General features: G+C 38.1%; 1 protein-coding gene across 4 annotated transcripts in view; it reads left to right on the top strand.

Moving 5' to 3' along the window:
• The window catches only part of GOLIM4 (golgi integral membrane protein 4), an 82,353-nt gene that overhangs the window by 53,189 nt on the left and 12,223 nt on the right, over positions 1–16,941 (top strand). Inside the window, exons 5-12 of one of the 4 annotated variants that reach the window (XM_032173960.2) lie at positions 630–780; positions 2,667–2,749; positions 3,275–3,358; positions 7,162–7,320; positions 10,996–11,328; positions 13,792–14,081; positions 14,556–14,635; positions 16,020–16,129. In XM_032173960.2, the coding sequence (XP_032029851.1) occupies positions 630–780; positions 2,667–2,749; positions 3,275–3,358; positions 7,162–7,320; positions 10,996–11,328; positions 13,792–14,081; positions 14,556–14,635; positions 16,020–16,129 (1,290 nt within the window). Of the gene's footprint in view, positions 1–629; positions 781–2,666; positions 2,750–3,274; positions 3,359–7,161; positions 7,321–10,995; positions 11,329–13,791; positions 14,082–14,555; positions 14,639–16,019; positions 16,130–16,941 lie in introns of all 4 variants that reach the window. The other 3 variants (XM_032173959.2, XM_032173962.2, XM_032173961.2) reach the window with 3 other exon arrangements.

Raw genomic sequence — 16,941 nt, 5'->3', positions numbered from 1 at the left:
TTTTCTTATTATCAAGAGAGCAGTAAATGAATTAAAGCAAACCATGCTTTCACATTAAGCACTTGGAGACTGTAGTGTTTATCTAGATCATGATTACATTGTAGGATTATAATCAGAAATAAGGTAAATAAAAGTCAATTCTCTAAACAGTTGATTACTATTCCCAAAGGGAAAAGTCTCATTTACTCTCTCTCTTTTAAACTGAGTTACCAGAAAGGCTGAAATACCAAAGAAGAAAAATTAAATGCATTGCTGGGAAAACATCAGATCGAAAGAGGAAATCCACAATACCCAGGGAGGGATAATTTTGCCATTAGCTTTACCTTGTTTCCACAGTAATATGTGTCCCTGGGAATTTTCCCACATTTTTCCCCTTTCCATCTCTCATGCTAACGTCTTAAAAATTAAGGGGAAAATTATTTTTGGCTGTGATCCCAACTGTTCATTTGAAATCCAGGGGAAATGGAGGGAAGCTGCACAAATTAAAGCAACTTGAGAAAAATGAAGCCTATTTCTTCATGTGTTTGTGCTTTCTTGCTTTCATTTGTTTTTGTTTACTGTGCTGTCAAGAAATAGACTCTCATATAATTCAGAGATGTATATTTCTACTCAAGTTTTCATCTTTGCAGAGCCAACACGAGGAGCTAAAGAAACAGCATAGTGACTTGGAAGAGGAACATCGCAAACAAGGGGAAGACTTCAGTAGAACATTTAATGACCATAAGCAAAAATACTTGCAGCTCCAACAAGAAAAAGAACAAGAACTTTCTAAGCTAAAAGGTATTTGGAAATCTGATTAGCCAGTTTATCTCTAAATAAGTACTGATATTAATGTTTCAGTGCAACTGTAGACTGTTGTTTTGAGTGGTGATTGATTTACATTTATCATGTGGTCCTTTACCAGCCACTTTTTCTTTGTAACACATGTGTCTTCATCTATTTGGGTTTGTTTAGGGAAGCAGAATAGAATATGTTGTGTATTCTGTTGTATCGTAGCATATTCTCTTGTATCTCAGTGGGGCACATGGCCCTGTTGGGCAAGATGATTCTTCTCTTAACTGGGTTGCGAGACATATAGCATCTCTGATCCTTACCCACTAAATGCTATAATGCTTCTCAGTTATTGCCACAATCAAAAATTGCTCCATATATTTCTAAAAATCTCCAAGGGAGCCGAGACTTGCTGTTGATTGCCAATAGTAACTGAAAAAAACTCAAGTTCTACAGTCAGACTGCCCAAGTGAATCTTGGCTTCTTCACTAGCTATGTGACCACGGGTAAGTTGTGTGACAACTGTGGGCTTCATTGTCTTATCTGTAAAATTGAGATAATCATAAAAATATCAACCTTGTAGAATTGGTGTAAGAAGTAATTTACATAAAGCATCTAGAATAGTTGCTCATAAGTTTGCTACCCATCAACATCTGTGTCAGATATTTTCATAGTAATATGGAACAAAATATGTCACTTTTCTGAGTGCATGTGAGTCCTGGAGAAAGAAACTAGTGCATTCTGCAATCAAATATTTAGGTGAACTCCAGATTAATCACAAGACACACGTCTTCCCCACTTTCTACCCGGGATGGTGGCTCACGCCACCTAGCACTTTGGGAGGCCAAGGTGGGTGGATCACTTGAGGTCAGGAGTTCAAGACCAGCCTGGCCAACATGGCGAAACCCCGTCTCTACTAAAAATACAAAATTTAGCTGGGCATGGTGGCACATGCCTGTCATCTCAGCTATTCGGGAGGCCAAGGCAGGAGAATTGCTTGAACCTGGGAGACGGAGGTTCTTCCAGTGAGCCAAGATCACACTAAAATTAAATGCATTGCTGGGGCATTGCACTGCACTCCAGCCTGGGCGACAGAGAGAGACTGTCAAAAAAAAAAAAAATAGGTGCTAAATAAGTTTAAAGTGAGATAATTGGTTTTAAGAGGCATATGGTGCATGCAAAAACAGTGGTCAAGTCCAAATAAAGTTTGTAGTCTAGTTCACTGTACTGACCCAAACAGTTTCCTGGTTTTGGTAATGTACTGTATTTATATAAGATGTCATCATGATGGGAAGCTGGGTGTTGGGTCCTTAGGACCACTCTATACGTTTTTTGCAACATTTCTCTATAATACAGCATTTCAAAAAAAGTAAGTTACAACAAAAAGTCATGCAAGAGTTACATAGTCTTGAGGCAGTACTACAAAGGGTTAAGGGTCAAAGGTCTATACTTTCTGATTATTTTATTTTTATATATTTTTAAAATTTTAAATTATTTTTTAAAATTTGACTGAAATGCTGAAGCTTTGTTTTTAATTTGTGAAGAGACTCAAATCTGAGTACACCTACCCATTATATTTTATTCCTAAGGGTATGCTTATTGACATTAACACCTCATTTTTAATTCCTAGGTAACAAAAATTCCTTATCTTTTGTCTATAATGCAAAAGTTGTTTAAAAGCATTTAAAGTACTGAACCAGAGTGGATTGAGATGTCCAGCTAAAACCATGCTACATCCCAATACAATATAGTTTTTGTTGATTTTGAGTATTATATTGTCTGAGTTCAAAATAAATTCTAAAATAAGTTATAGGCGGCTTTAGATATGAAAATAATAGAAACAGAATCCTGAAAGTTTCAAGGCTTTATGTGTGATCCTTCTTTTTCTAAAATAGAAACTGTATACAATTTGAGAGAAGAGAATAGACAACTAAGGAAGGCACACCAAGACATACATACACAGCTTCAAGATGTCAAGGTAAAAGAAAACCAAACGTTTCACTATTTAGTGTTTGCCTGCTTTATTTGGTAGAATGACTTTGAAAGTCATTCCCTAATTGGCCTGCTTTACAAATCCGTGTTGTTATTGTGGGCTTTGCATTAACTGGAGTGTACCTAATATTTTTACCACTTCAGCATTGTAAGCTAAAAGATGGTCTGAAAATCTGAATATTCTCATTAGTACTGAAATTATTCTCATGCTAAATAGTTACACATTAATAAGCTTTTTCTTTATAAAAGTTTACTAATAGTGAGAGATTTGTTTCTTTGGTTTTGATTTCATTGTAAATAAATGATTATGATATTTGGGTAGCACGTTTTAGATTTTGGAATACTACATACAGCGTAGTGTTCTCTCTACGTTGATTTTTAAACTTAACACATGCTGCTACAGCAACAAATAAACAAGCAAGTAACGTTTGGGTAGCCATGTCACGATCAGCCAAAGAAGAATTTGTCGTAGAATGTTAAAGCTCAACATGTAAAATTCTTTTTTGTGTAGCAACAGCATAAGAATTTACTCTCCGAGCATGAACAACTTGTAGTGACTTTGGAAGACCACAAGAGTGCACTAGCTGCTGCACAGGTTAGAAGGGTAGCAGCCTCTGTGGGTTCTTTTACAAGTCTGCTTAACATTTCTCAATTCCTTTATGCATGTAGTCTCTTACAAGCCAATCTTCAGTGAGTTCCTTAGGACAGAGCTATCCTAATCCTGAGGATCGTGCATGCTTTCAAAATTCAATCAATAAAATATTAAACTTTTGATTATTTTTTGCGCTGGTTTTGCAGTACCTAAATGATCATTTCTTTCCACTCTAGTCCCTACATGCAGTAGTCTAATGTTTAAATCACAGAAATGATCTCACATATATGGTCTTTTGCAACTATCTGATCTGTGTTGACTCTTGGTGTAGTATCTGTAGGATTTTATGCTGCTAGCTACCTAAATAAACTATTGTCAGACTTTTTCTTCTGTGCCTGCCTTGCTCCCAGCATTCCAGCCTACACACTCTCCTTTTGGAACGAGGCTTATGGGTTGTTGGTCAAATTACAGAAAAGTAGAAGAGTCAACAGAGAAGGAAAAATAAGAGTCATAAGCTCCATTTGTTCAAACCTAGAACAGCCCCTGGCACAAGGCAGGCCCTCAGTATGTATTTACTGAATGAACAGGGGAACAAATACAAGTGTTGGAGAGCTTATTAAAGCGATTTCATGCTAAGTGTTATGCAGATTTCTAGTAGAAGGAAGGAAACAGGAATGGCTAGTTTAGTTGCTGCTGTAAACTAGATCTTCACTTTTATTCTTACTGGAGGAATTATGATAAAAGAGCAAAGGTAAACTATCTATGCTCATCAGGAAACCCATGTTGGTTTTCTTTTTTTTACAAAATTATTAAAATGTATAACTTTCTGTCCCTGACCCATCTCAGAGGCTGTAGCATCTGTGTTTGTGAGATTCCTTTTCTAGACAGTCATTGATTAGGTGTCTCCTCCTAAGTTGTAGCTGTGTAGTGATTTTTTACATGTGTATAAATGAAATTGACATCAGGGATCATTTCATTTCACATCTTCTTTATAAAAATTTTTGTCAAGTATTATTTTATATGAGGCTGTTCTTCATACTATAAATGTGACAAACTGATTTGAGTGCTCTGTGTGCTGTAACGGCCATAAATGTTAGACTAAGCAACAATTTGAAAATCCATAGAAAGATAAGTAAAATCATTTATTTGATGACCAAAACCAAATTCTGGAGTAGCACTCTGACAGTATTACTGACAGCGTTTTATAATAGAAAAAAAAAATTTTGGCCGGGCATGGTGGCTCATGCACGTAATCCCAGCACTTTGGGAGGCCGAGGCGGGTGGATCACCTGAGGTCAGGAGTTTGAGACCAGCCTGGCCAACATGGTGAAACCCCTTCTCTACTAAAAATACAAAAATTAGTCAGGTGTGGTGGTGTGCACCTGTAATCCCAGCTACCCAGGAGGCTGAGGCAGGAGAGTTGCTGGAACCCAGCGGGGTGGAGGCTGCAGTGAGCCGAGATTGCACCACTGCACTCCAGCTTGGGTGACAGAGCAAGACTCCATCTCAAAAAAAAAAAAAAATTTTTTTTTCTTAACTTAACCTATGGTTATAGTTTTCTATTTATTGAAATATCTTTTTGGGGGAGGATGCTCAAGGTTTGTCCTGCCTTTAAAAAAAGTGTCAGAACTAGGTGCAATCCTTAATTAGAGCCATATGTGTTAGTTACTTTGGGCTGCTATAACAAAACACCCTAGACTGGGTGTCTTATAAACTATGGAAATGTATTTCTCACAGTTCTGGAGACTGGAAGTCCTAGATCAGGGTGCCAGCATGGTCAGATTCTGGTGAGGGCCCACTTCTTCCAGGCTGCAGACTGTTGAATTTTCCTTGTATCTTCACATAGCAGAAAGAGACCAAGAAGGCTCTCCTGGGTCCCTTTACAAGGGCACTAATCCCATTCTGGAGGGCTTCACCCTTATGACCTAATTACCTCCCAAAGGCCCTGCCTCCTGATCCATTACATTGGAGGTTAGGATTTTAACATATGAATTTTGAGAGGACACAAACATTCAGTCTGTAATACCGTATTAAGACTTTCCCCAAATCTCCTTTAAAAAAAAAATGCTGTTTCAGGCACCTGTATTTCTCATGTAAATCATCTTAGGAGATTCTGCCTTGACAACCTGATTTTTAAATGTAGTTGAGTATTTTATTTAATCCTCGCAACCTTGTGAGTTATATAATATTGTACCCTTTTGTAACTAAATAAACTGAGATGAAAAGGGAAGTAAAGTAGCTGGCCCAAAATCAATGACCAGAACCAAGGTTGAAGCTCAGGTTATCCTGACTTTGAAATCATGCTCAACTCTGAAGTGATATTTTTTGAGACTTCCTGCATCACAGGTACCTGGGCCTTGCCCTAGACCTGTTGAATTATAATTTCAAGAGTAGGGGACCAGGAACCTACATTTTAAATATGGTCCCTAATTATGCAACACACAATTACTGCCTTCAAAGATTATGTATCTAGGAGAAAGAAGGAGTAGAATTGAGTTTTGTGTATTGTTGCATATTTATCTTAAAATATTAAAAGCATTGCTATGTGGATGTCATTTATTTTTTACCTCCAAAGTTGGTTTGCAAATATTTAGATTTCTCAGATAAAGGCCATTGCTAGTCATATGGTGTACCTTTGTACAAAATTATTAAAAGGCAGTGCCCTGGGAATTATTTAGCAAGCAAACTTCATTACCCTAGTGTACATTAGAAAGAAGCAAAAAAAAGCACCTCACTCTTGGGGTGGAAGAGCAGTGTACCATGGTGCATAGCTGTGGCAGCAGGAATGCTGGTGGGTTCTGGCTCCACTCATCTGCTGTGCCCCACACACTGAGGAGGTGGCCCTGTCTGGGAAGCTTGTTGAGAAAAAGACTTCTGTATTCTCTGCATGTGTTTATATGTCTGTTTACACACACAGCATTTCTGTTTTCAGGATAACAGTGTTGGTGTATAGAATGAGCAAAGTATACACAGTGTCTCTTGATTTTGTTAATTAAAGTAATTGATTTTTTTTCTGATTTTCTAGCTTCTTGTATTAAAAATATTACACAGACATCCACACATCTCACCCCATGTACACACAGATGCAGCTGTATGAGCAGATTCTAGTCCTGTACCTGTGTTAGTACCTTTGTCACTTTAGAAGAAAAGATCATTCACAATCAAGGATAAAAAATCCAGTCTATATCACAGCTGTGCCACTGTTTTCCAGAAACCACAGAGCACAGTGTAGGAAACATTCTAGCCAATAAGGGATTCTATTTGAGCACAAATTAACTGAGGGGGAAAATGGTAGCCTGAGTAATTTATACGTGTGTGTGTTTGTGTGTGTGTGTGTGTGTGTGTGTGTGTGTGTATTTAAAATTTATTTTAAACCTATGACTCCTTTCTACTGAAAGATTTTACTCAGAGCATATTGGTAAAAGGTATCTGCACTTGTGTTTTTATAATTGTGTGAGTTTTTAATGGATTTTTTAATGTGATAAAACATCACATAACGGTCTTTTAATAGTGATATTTATATTAGTAAGTTATTTACAAAAGTTCTGACTTCAATGTAGTATGGGAAACTAACATCTGTCTTAGATATTTTTTCTGTTTCCTTCAGCTCTGTTTCTAATTTGCATGTGCTCAAAAATGATTAAGCATGCCCAAGTAAGAATAGTGAATGCATGGAAACAATCTGTATATTTTTCTAACTTGTATTTAGGTACAATATTTTTGTCTAGTTTTACAGTGTACCCAAATGCCCATCTATGAATGGGCATTCATAGATTCCCTCCTCAAATTGTGCAATTTATATGCAGACTCAAGTTGCAGAATATAAACAACTGAAAGATACTCTGAATAGGATTCCAAGCCTTCGAAAACCTGATCCAGCAGAACAGCAAAATGTGACCCAGGTGGCACATTCTCCACAAGGTTACAACACAGCAAGGGAGAAGCCAACCCGAGAGGTGCAGGAGGTAAGAGGCGTGAACTGGTAACCTATGGTTAGGTCACTTTCTCTGTCAAGCTGCCAAGAGGGGACCTGCTTTTAATATTGCCAACTTTTCTCAGAGAGCAGTAGTTCTCAAATTTTAGTATATCAGAATCGCCAGTAGGGCTTGATAAAACACAGATTACTGGGCCCTGGCCCAGAGTTTCTGATTTAGTTAATTTGGAGTGAGGCCTAAAGATTTGCATTTCTAACTGATTTAGCTGGTCTGAGTAGCACACTTTGAGAACTGCTGCTAGTATTTTCTTTTTTTCTTTTTTTTTTTTTTTTCCCCGAGACGGAGTCATGCCACATCATCCAGGCTGGAGTGCAGTGGCACAATCTTGGCTCACTGCAACTTCCACCTCCTGGGTTCAAGCAGTTCTCCCTGCCTCAGCCTCCCGAGTAGCTGGGATTATAGGCGCCCGCCACCACGCCTGGCTAATTTTTGTATTTTCAGTAGAGACAGAGTTTCGCCATGTTGGCCAGGCTGGTCTCAAACTCCTGACCTCAGGTGACCTGCCCGCCTCGGCCTCCCAAATTGCTGGGATTATAGGCGTGAGCCACCGCACCCGGCCGCTGCTAGTATTTTCTGAGAAAGACTTTAATGGCTTTGTCTTTATTCATGTAGGTTTGTCTTCAAGGAGCTGTAGTATCTGAGTTTTTCAAGGTTGGGGATTTTGCGGGGGTTAGGGTGAGAAGGTTAAATGATCATGAGAATTTCATGTGACAGTCAACCCACTCAAATGTTGAAGTTAAGAATATATTTGAACTTGGAGCAGTGCTAGGTCTACACAGAGCATGTCAAACTTTGAATTAAATGACCTGTTTGACACTCTTATGAGTATGAGTGCTAGTCAAACAATACACCTTTTTATATTCTTGTTCTTTATAAAAATTAAGCCTTACTTAAGAATATCTCATAAGTGAGACATCAGAAGTAGTTACCATTACCATTAATTTCTACAAAGGTTTTTTTTTTTTTCAATCATCTGTAATATAAAATAGGCAATATGGTTATCTTTCTGACAAAGTGGTTGTTTTAAACTTTTAAGTTCAGGGGTACATGAGCAGGTTTGTTACGTAGGTAAACTGTGTCATGGGAGTTGGTTGTAAAGATTTATCTTATCACCCAGCTATTTAGCCTAGTACCCATTAGCTATATTCCTGCTCTTCTCCCTCCACCCTCTGATAGGCCATGGAGTGTGGTGTTCCCCTCTATGTGCCTGTGTGTCTCATCATTTAGCTCCCACTTATAAGTGAGAACATGTAGTATTTGGCTTTCTGTTCCTCTGTTGGTTTGCTACAGATGATGACTCCCAGCTCCATCCATGCCCCTGCAAAGGACATGATCTTGTTCTTTTTTATGACTGCATAGTATTCCATGGTGTATATGTATCACATTTTTCTTTATCAAAGTCTGTAATTGGTGGGCATTTAGGTTGATTCCATGTCTTTGCTATTGTGAATAGTGTTGCAGTGAATGTGTCTTTATAATAGAATGATTTCTATTCCTCTGGGCATGTACCCAGTAATGGGATTTTGCTGAACCAAATGGTGTTTATATCTTTAGGTCTTGGAGCAGTCTCCACACTGTCTTTCGTGATGGTTGAACTAATCTACACTCCCACCAACGGTGTATAAGCATTCCTTTTCTTCATAACCTCGCCAGAATCTGTTATTTTTGACTTTTTAATAATAGCTCTTCTGACTGATGTGAGATAATATCTCATTGTGGTTTTGATTTGCATTTCTCTAATGATCAGTGATGCTGAGTTGTTTTTTTTTTGTATAATCGTTGGCCACATATATGTTTGTGTTAGTCCGTTTTCATGCTGCTCATAAAGACATACCCTAGACTGGGTAATTTAAAAAAGAAAGAAGTTTAATTGGACTTACAATTCCACGTGGCTGGGGAGGCCTCACAATCGTGGTGGAAGGCCAGGAGGAGCAAGTCCCATCTTCCATGGATGGCAGCAGGCAGAGAGAGAGCTTGTGCCGGGTAACTCCTCTTTTTAAAATGATCAGATCTTGTGAAACTTGTTCACTATTGTGAGAGCAGCACAGGAAAGACTTGACCCCATGATTGAGTTACCTCTAACTGGGTTCTTCCCACAACACATGGGAATTCAAGATGAGATTTCGGTGGGGACACAGCCAAACCATACCAGTGTCTTCTTTTGAAAAATGTCTGTTCATGTCCTTTGCTCACAAAGTGGTTTTTAACATTAAAGAGAAGACTGAGAAAACTTTCCTCCAAGTTATGGGAATAATAAAGTTGATATGAGTAGACTTCATATATGAGCCTTTTCACTCTGTTCAGGGTATTCCTTCAACAGACAGGTTCAGTATCTTCATGGACTCTTATTCTTTCTCAGGCTTATGTTAATAACTAAAGAGTGCATGACCAGATCACTGGCCTGGCAGTTGTTTCTATTTTCTGCCCTTGTCAGACTGCCAGTTTACTGGATTAATCTTCCAGTGACTCAGATCTTCAGTTTTTCCATCTCTGAGGTGGAGATAGGAGTTATCTGCACTAACCTTCCTCGCTAGGATATTGTGAAGATAAATGACAAGTGTTTGAAAGTACTTAGAGCTCTTCAGAGAAATATTTTTCTGTGAAGCCGGGGCAGTATTATGTCAAACTTGCCAGATATGTGAGGATGTTGGTGGAATGTGCAACTCCAGTTGTCCTCAAATGTCTGAGAAAGGACTTTTCTCCCCAGTTTATTAATACAGTCCAATTTCTCAGATTTGATAATTATATCTCTGCTAATTTAAGAATAGGATTTCACATTTATTTCAATTTTGGGAGAGCAATCTGACCAAAGAAGATGTTTTTTTGTTTTGTTTTGTTTTGTTGCTGATACTGAAGGTTAAAGAGAAAAAAAGGGTGATGTTTGTTTCTGTCGATACACTATATTCTCTTCCTCGCTTTCTAGGTAGTGCAGATCATATAGAGATCGCTGAAACTTACAGGGAGAACTGATTTGAGTCAACTAATTTTAGAGGAGGGATATGCTGAAAAAGACATTTCTTTTTTTTCTGCTCAGGGTTTTCAATATTAGCAATAAAAAATGTTTGCAAAAGACCCCTGCTGGTTTACAAAGAATTACTACTTTAATACATTAAAAACATTTTATTGTGTCTTGTTTAACAGGCACTATGTTGAACTAACATGGATGTTCATTAGTAATGGCATTCTTTTTTAAATTAGTAAACCAAACTAGTAAAAACTAAACCCAACTCCTCAATTTTATCTTATCCTTCTCTTTTCAAATAATTATTGAAAACAAAATTTACATTGAAGAAAATTATGTAAACATTTCATCACTTGAAGTTTGAGGTTTTGTTCCTTTTTATTCTAAGGGAAAATAGGAATTAGAGTACTTCTGAGATATTGGTTACTTGGAGGTTTTATTTTCCAGGTTATTTACTGTATTCTTCACAGATGAAGTTTTGCTTATATTATCTCTATTTTATAAGTGAGATTACGCAGTAAGAAACTTAAATGACTCCATTGCAGCCATAAAGCCAGGACTGTATATATTTCTAGACACCTTCTTCTGTTGTAGCCCCATGCCCCATAGACATGGAAATAAAGAAATTACATCATTACTTTTGAAATGGAAGAGTGTCATTCCCAGTGATGTGCTTGGCCTAGGTGTCTCGAAATAGTGATGTGTGGCACAACCATGAAGCAATTCCTGGAAGAGCAGAAGACGCAAAACTCTATGCTCCCACCCATAAGGAGGCAGAATTTCAGGCTCCCCTAGAGCCAATCCAACAAGAAGTGGAACGCAGAGAACCTGAGGAGCATCAGGTGGAAGAGGAGCACAGAAAGGCCCTGGAGGAGGAAGAAATGGAGCAAGTCGGGCAAGCAGAACATCTTGAGGAGGAACACGATCCATCACCAGAGGAGCAGGATCGGGAGTGGAAAGAACAGCATGAACAACGAGAAGCAGCCAACCTCCTGGAAGGACACGCACGTGCTGAGGTATGAGGTCACCCGCTTCTGGTATGGTGTATTGGGATGGAAAACCTGGCTTTATTTTTACATATTAAGGTAATATATCACAATCTCTAAAATAGAAATGTGAGTGATTCTACTAAACATTATGTGCTCATATTTAAGTTTTCTCTTGTAATATTAATAGCATAGCTATTCGCATACCTTAGAAAGATGATTGGTGATGAGAGAGCACAGCTGTTGTATATGTGCCTTCTTCTTTTTGTCAGTTGTACACAGTCAGAGATTCATTCTCACATCACCTTAATAGAGTAGAACAGGTGAGCACCCGATGGGGCACCTTCCCAGTTTGTACCCAAGTTTTGTCTTGAGCATCTTGAGGCAGAGAAAAGTCTCATTTTCTATGATCGGGCGTCCTCCTCTCCCTGTTCATTTATTGTCAGTATGTTGCCTTTTGTATTCACCTTCAAGGTGGTTATTATCAAAAATCTGATTTTACTACTTGGAGATATTCTACTAGGTGAGCATATCTAGACAGCCTCTGCTCAGGATCCCTTACTAGGCACGCCACTTACACGTAAGACTTTTTCCTTTCTTAAAAAAAATGGCCAGGATGATTATAAATGATGCTTTAAAAGAAAACTCTACCCTTTCTTCTTTTAAACCAACAGTTAGTGCAGCTAGATGCCTTTCTTTTACTGTCTCTAAACTGATTCAATAGTAGGTTACCTGGCCTTTACATGGATGCTGATCACCTTCTATTTATAACTCTGAAGTTTTATTTGGCCTCAGATTTTCTGAGACTTCAAGCTGCTTGAGGCTTTAGGCTAAGCAGGTGTGAAGACCTCTGTAGTTGCCCTCTTAGATAGTTGCAAACTTAACCTCAGAAAGCTTCTTCCAGTCTTGTGTCCTTCCCCAGTAGGGAAGTAATTCCCCACCAGCTTTACTTCCCAACCCTCTACCTCTTTCCTTTAGTGAGAATTCTGTGTGCTTTTGTTAGTTGGGGTATGGCAAGGAGGATGGGGAGTAGCTCAGTGGGGTACAGACACTTTTTATTGATGCATAATATATGTATATATTTTCAGAGTATGTGCAATATTTTGAAACATTCATATAATGTATAATGATCAAATCTAGGTAATTGGGATATCCATCACATCAAACATTTATCTCTTTTTTATTTGGGGAACATTCAAATTCTTCTCTTCTAGCTGTTTTGAAATATAAGATAGATTATTGTTAACCGTAGTCACCCTACTGAACTACCAAACATTAGGTCTTATTCCTTCTCTCTAACTATATGTTTGTACCATTCATCAGTCTCTCTTCATCCCCCCTTGCCAGCTTCTGGTAACCACCAATCCACTCTATCTTATCAAGATCCCTTTTTTAAGCTCCCACATGAATGAGAATATGCAATGTATGTCTTTCTGTGCTTGCATTTTTTCACTTAACATAATGGCCTCCAGTTCCATCCATGTCGCTGCATATGACAGGATTTCATTCTTTTTTATGACTGTGTATATGTACCACATTTTCTTTATCCATTCATCCGTTGATGGATGCTTAGGTTGATTTCATGTTTTAGCCATTGTGAGTAATGCTGCAATAAACCTGAGAGTGCAGGTATCTCTTCAATATAGCAGTTTCCTTTCTTTTGGATATGTGCCCAGTATTAGGATTGCTGGATCATATGGTGGTTCTATTTTTAGCTTTTTGAGGAAGCTCCATACTGTTTTTCATGTTGGCTATACTAATTTACATTCTCACCAACAGTATACGAGGGTTCCCCTTTCTCCACATCCTCACTAGCGTTTGTTGTTGCCTTTTTGATAAAAGCCATTATAACTGGGGTGAGATAATATCTCAGGGAAGCAGAGTTTTAAGAATTGCTCTATCAGATTTCCCTTTAATCAGAAGGCACCATCTTCTCAGCCATTCTTAGATTCTTTGAAAAAAAAATTGAATATCTGCTTTTCCACTATTATCTGGAATGTGGCTTTTTTTTTTTTTTTTGGCTATGCTTAGCCTGGGATTGGTATATACATTACTAGAGTTAATTAGCATCCCTTCGTCTTTAACTGTTCACGGAAAAAGCCTTAGGCATAGCATCAGGTCACAGATTTCCCAGTTAATGTGAAGTTACCAAAGTTACCAACTACTTGTTTATATCAGAGCCTTGTGAACATAAATTTTACAGTTTGAAATTGTTGTCTTCTGTTGTGCCTTCTGTTCCATTTGAGAAGAGAGCACATTGAAAATCTGCCTTAATACCAGCAGTTGGAAATATCAGCTGCTAAAGAAGCCAAGGGTGATTCAGAGAAAGTTGGGAAATAGGAGTTTTTGGACTTCATGTATAATCACAGTTCACCTGACATATAGTCATTAATAAACCAGCTCTGCCTCCCGAGTTTGTCAGGAGAAACAAATGAAGAGAAGACCCAGAGGAGCTAACCCCTCTTGCTCTGCACCAACTCTTTTTTACCCTAGGTGTACCCTTCAGCTAAGCCAATGATCAAATTCCAATCACCCTATGAGGAGCAGTTGGAACAGCAGAGACTGGCAGTGCAGCAGGCGGAGGAGGCCCAGCGGCTGCGGGAACACCAAGAAGCTTTGCACCAGCAGAGGCTGCAGGGGCACTTATTATGGCAGCAGCAACAGCAGCAGCAGCAGCAGCAGCAGCAGCAGCAGCAGCAGCAGCAGCAGCTGGCAAGAGAGATGGCCCTGCAGAGGCAGGCTGAGCTTGAGGAGGGCCGGCCGCAGCACCAAGAGCAGCTCCGGTAGCCTTCCCCTTCCTCAATGAATGAAGACAGCCTCTGCTCCAGTTTTCATACGCAAATTAAAAACAGTTTTGTGCATTTGTGATTCATGAAGTTAAGGGGCTCATATTGCTCAAATAGCCAAGGCAGGACAGCTACTTGAAAATTAAATACCAAATATTTAATTTTAAAAATAATATTTTTTTCTGCTAAAAAGTGGTAGGTTAGGTCTCCAAATAGCCTTGCAGGCTTTGTGCCAACTTTATTTTATTTTATCATTAAAAGATATTTTATCTTTTTAAGATACCTTTGAAAGTGTATCTGGAATTTTTATTATACCTAATTGCATACATAAGAGGTTTTTAAAATTTTTTCATGGCTTCTTAAAAATGTTGAGAAATATTACTTATTACTGTCTTTAAAGATAAATGACCTATGTCAAACTGTGCCTCTGAATTTGTCTCACTGGATTTATCGTGTTTGTGTCTCTCATAGGCAGCAAGCTCATTATGATGCTATGGATAATGATATTGTTCAGGGAGCAGAGGACCAGGGAATCCAAGAAGAGGAAGGAGGTGGTGAGACTTCCTAGAGGATGAATGTTTTAATAAATTACTTGATAACATTGTATATTATCAACGAGCCAATATTATATAACATCAGTGAGCTATATGCATACCTAAGTGCAAAGGAGTTTTGTGAATGGTGTCTTTTTCTTAATCCTCTTAAACAGTACATGCTGGTAGTGAAAAATGCTCAAGGTAATCTGTTTCCTCTCTATCATTTTCCCTGTAGTTTAAGCTTTTTGTATACTAAATATTTATAATATTTCTGACAAATTATTATAGGATTATTATGCTTTGGGAAACATCTACATTTTCTCCTTACCTTGGAAGTGCTTACATCATTGCCTTAAAATGTTTTCAAATTAAGTCAATAGTAGCTTTCATTTATGATAAGCACTTAATATGTAATTTATCTAATATTGCTTACTGTTATAATAGAACCAGAATGTAACTAACTGTCTCTCTGGCACCACTAACACTTAGATGTGTATCTTTTTCTAAAAAGTCAAAAAGAAAATGATTACATACAACCTCCCTCAATAGCCTGTTGTGATATTTTACAGCTCTTACAGTCAAGAAATTGTTTTCCTTATGTCCCCCATGTGGCACTTTAAGCTTTTTTGTTCTAATATCAGTAAAACTAGAGAATGGCTTGTCCTCTTCTCTATGTAGTAAACCCCTTTGTGCACTTGAAACCTGATGGTAAGTTACCCTGTATCATTATTTTCTCTAGACTTAGTGTACTCCATATACTTAAACTTTCCTCTTCTGTCGTACTTGTTTTAAAAAGTGATTCGTTCTTCTCTTTTTGTGCTCATACAATTCTGTTTATCTAAATATTTTTTCAAAAAGCAGCAAGTAAATGTCTGAGTATGAATGTGTGCTGTTTCTGGGCTGTGGCGGTCGTCATCATTACTATATCAGAAAACATGTGATGGGCTATATTTGTTTCTGAGCTCCGCAGATGGGGCTGTTCTTCCTTGCATTTCCTGAAACTATCAATTTCTTCTTTTGGAGCCCAGCCACTTCCTCTGATATTATCAAACATTAGTTGATTTCTTCAGCAGTGTCCAATCAACTGGGCTTTCTTTTATTAAGAGAGTTTTGATTGTTGTTGTTTTCTTGCATATGGGGGAAAAATTACAGCCCCTGTGACAAATATTTATTTTAGAAGAAAAGTATCTGACCCATATCATCTCTTTAGACACACAGTCTATGAAGAGAACATAACTTTATTCAGAAAAGCCAAGACATAGGCCTTATGCTGAGTTAACAGAGGTGGAGGTATTATAGTCTGTAGAAAAGTCCACTGGTGGCTTTTCTTTGAGTTGAAAGGGAAATCCTGTTTGATTCATTTTGGGCTGATTTTAGTTCCTTTGATTTTTTTTGCTAGCCTATGAAAGAGACAACCAGCACCAAGATGAAGCAGAAGGAGATCCAGGTAATAGACATGAGCCTCATGAACAAAGACCCCGAGAAGCCAACCCAGAATCTGAGGCAGATGTAAGTATCCTCTCTTCTGCCCCTGACACATGTAAACTCATATGGTGGGAAACAGAGTTGAAAACTTGCCTGATGCCAGCCTCCAGCCCCAGATATTTCTGTTATATCCTCAGCCCAGAAGGAAAATAGCTTGCATAATTATATATGGGCAGTGTTTTTAACTGTAAACCATGGTGTACGGGTATGTGATGAGCTGGTTTAAAAGTTGTTCTGGGGAAAAAAAAACAAAACCAGGATTTTTTTTTCTGATGACTTTTAGATTAATAAAACTAAAACCTAGAAAAGCAAAATTGAGAGACATTGAAATATGTAGTAACTCTGAAAGATAGGAGGAATAAAAGGCAAATGTGGAAATTGGAGATGGGACCGGAGAAAGGAAGCTAACCCTTCCGGAGCATGTTGAGCAGTCTGCTAGTGTTAGATATGTTGTGTGACTCTCTGTAATCTCTTAGCAGTCTAGTGACCATTTTAATAAATATATGGATAAGGATATGTGGTCTAAGACATGAAGAGTTGTTCAGGTATGCAATGGTAGAGAAAATTTATAATATAAGTAGGTAGACATCTAATAACCAGCATTGTTGTTTGTGTTTACCAAAAAAGACTGAGACCTCCAGTTCAGCTGAGTGGGCTAGATCCTTGGCCCTGCCTACAAGTAAAGCAAGCAAATGTTTAGTGAGCCTGTTCCTGTGTGTATGTGTAGATGACTTTTACAACTTATTTTAGCTGCCCTGTCATCTCTTGCTAATAGATCAACTACCGTGTTTATAACAGTCAGTCTGTGCTATCACATGGGCCATGTTTATATTGAT

The sequence above is a fragment of the Hylobates moloch genome, unplaced genomic scaffold (genome assembly GCF_009828535.3).
Source record: "Hylobates moloch isolate HMO894 unplaced genomic scaffold, HMol_V3 SCAFFOLD_13, whole genome shotgun sequence".
NCBI lineage: Eukaryota > Metazoa > Chordata > Mammalia > Primates > Hylobatidae > Hylobates > Hylobates moloch.
Note: the sequence above shows the minus strand (reverse complement) of the source record. Positions and strands in the feature narration are given on the sequence as shown.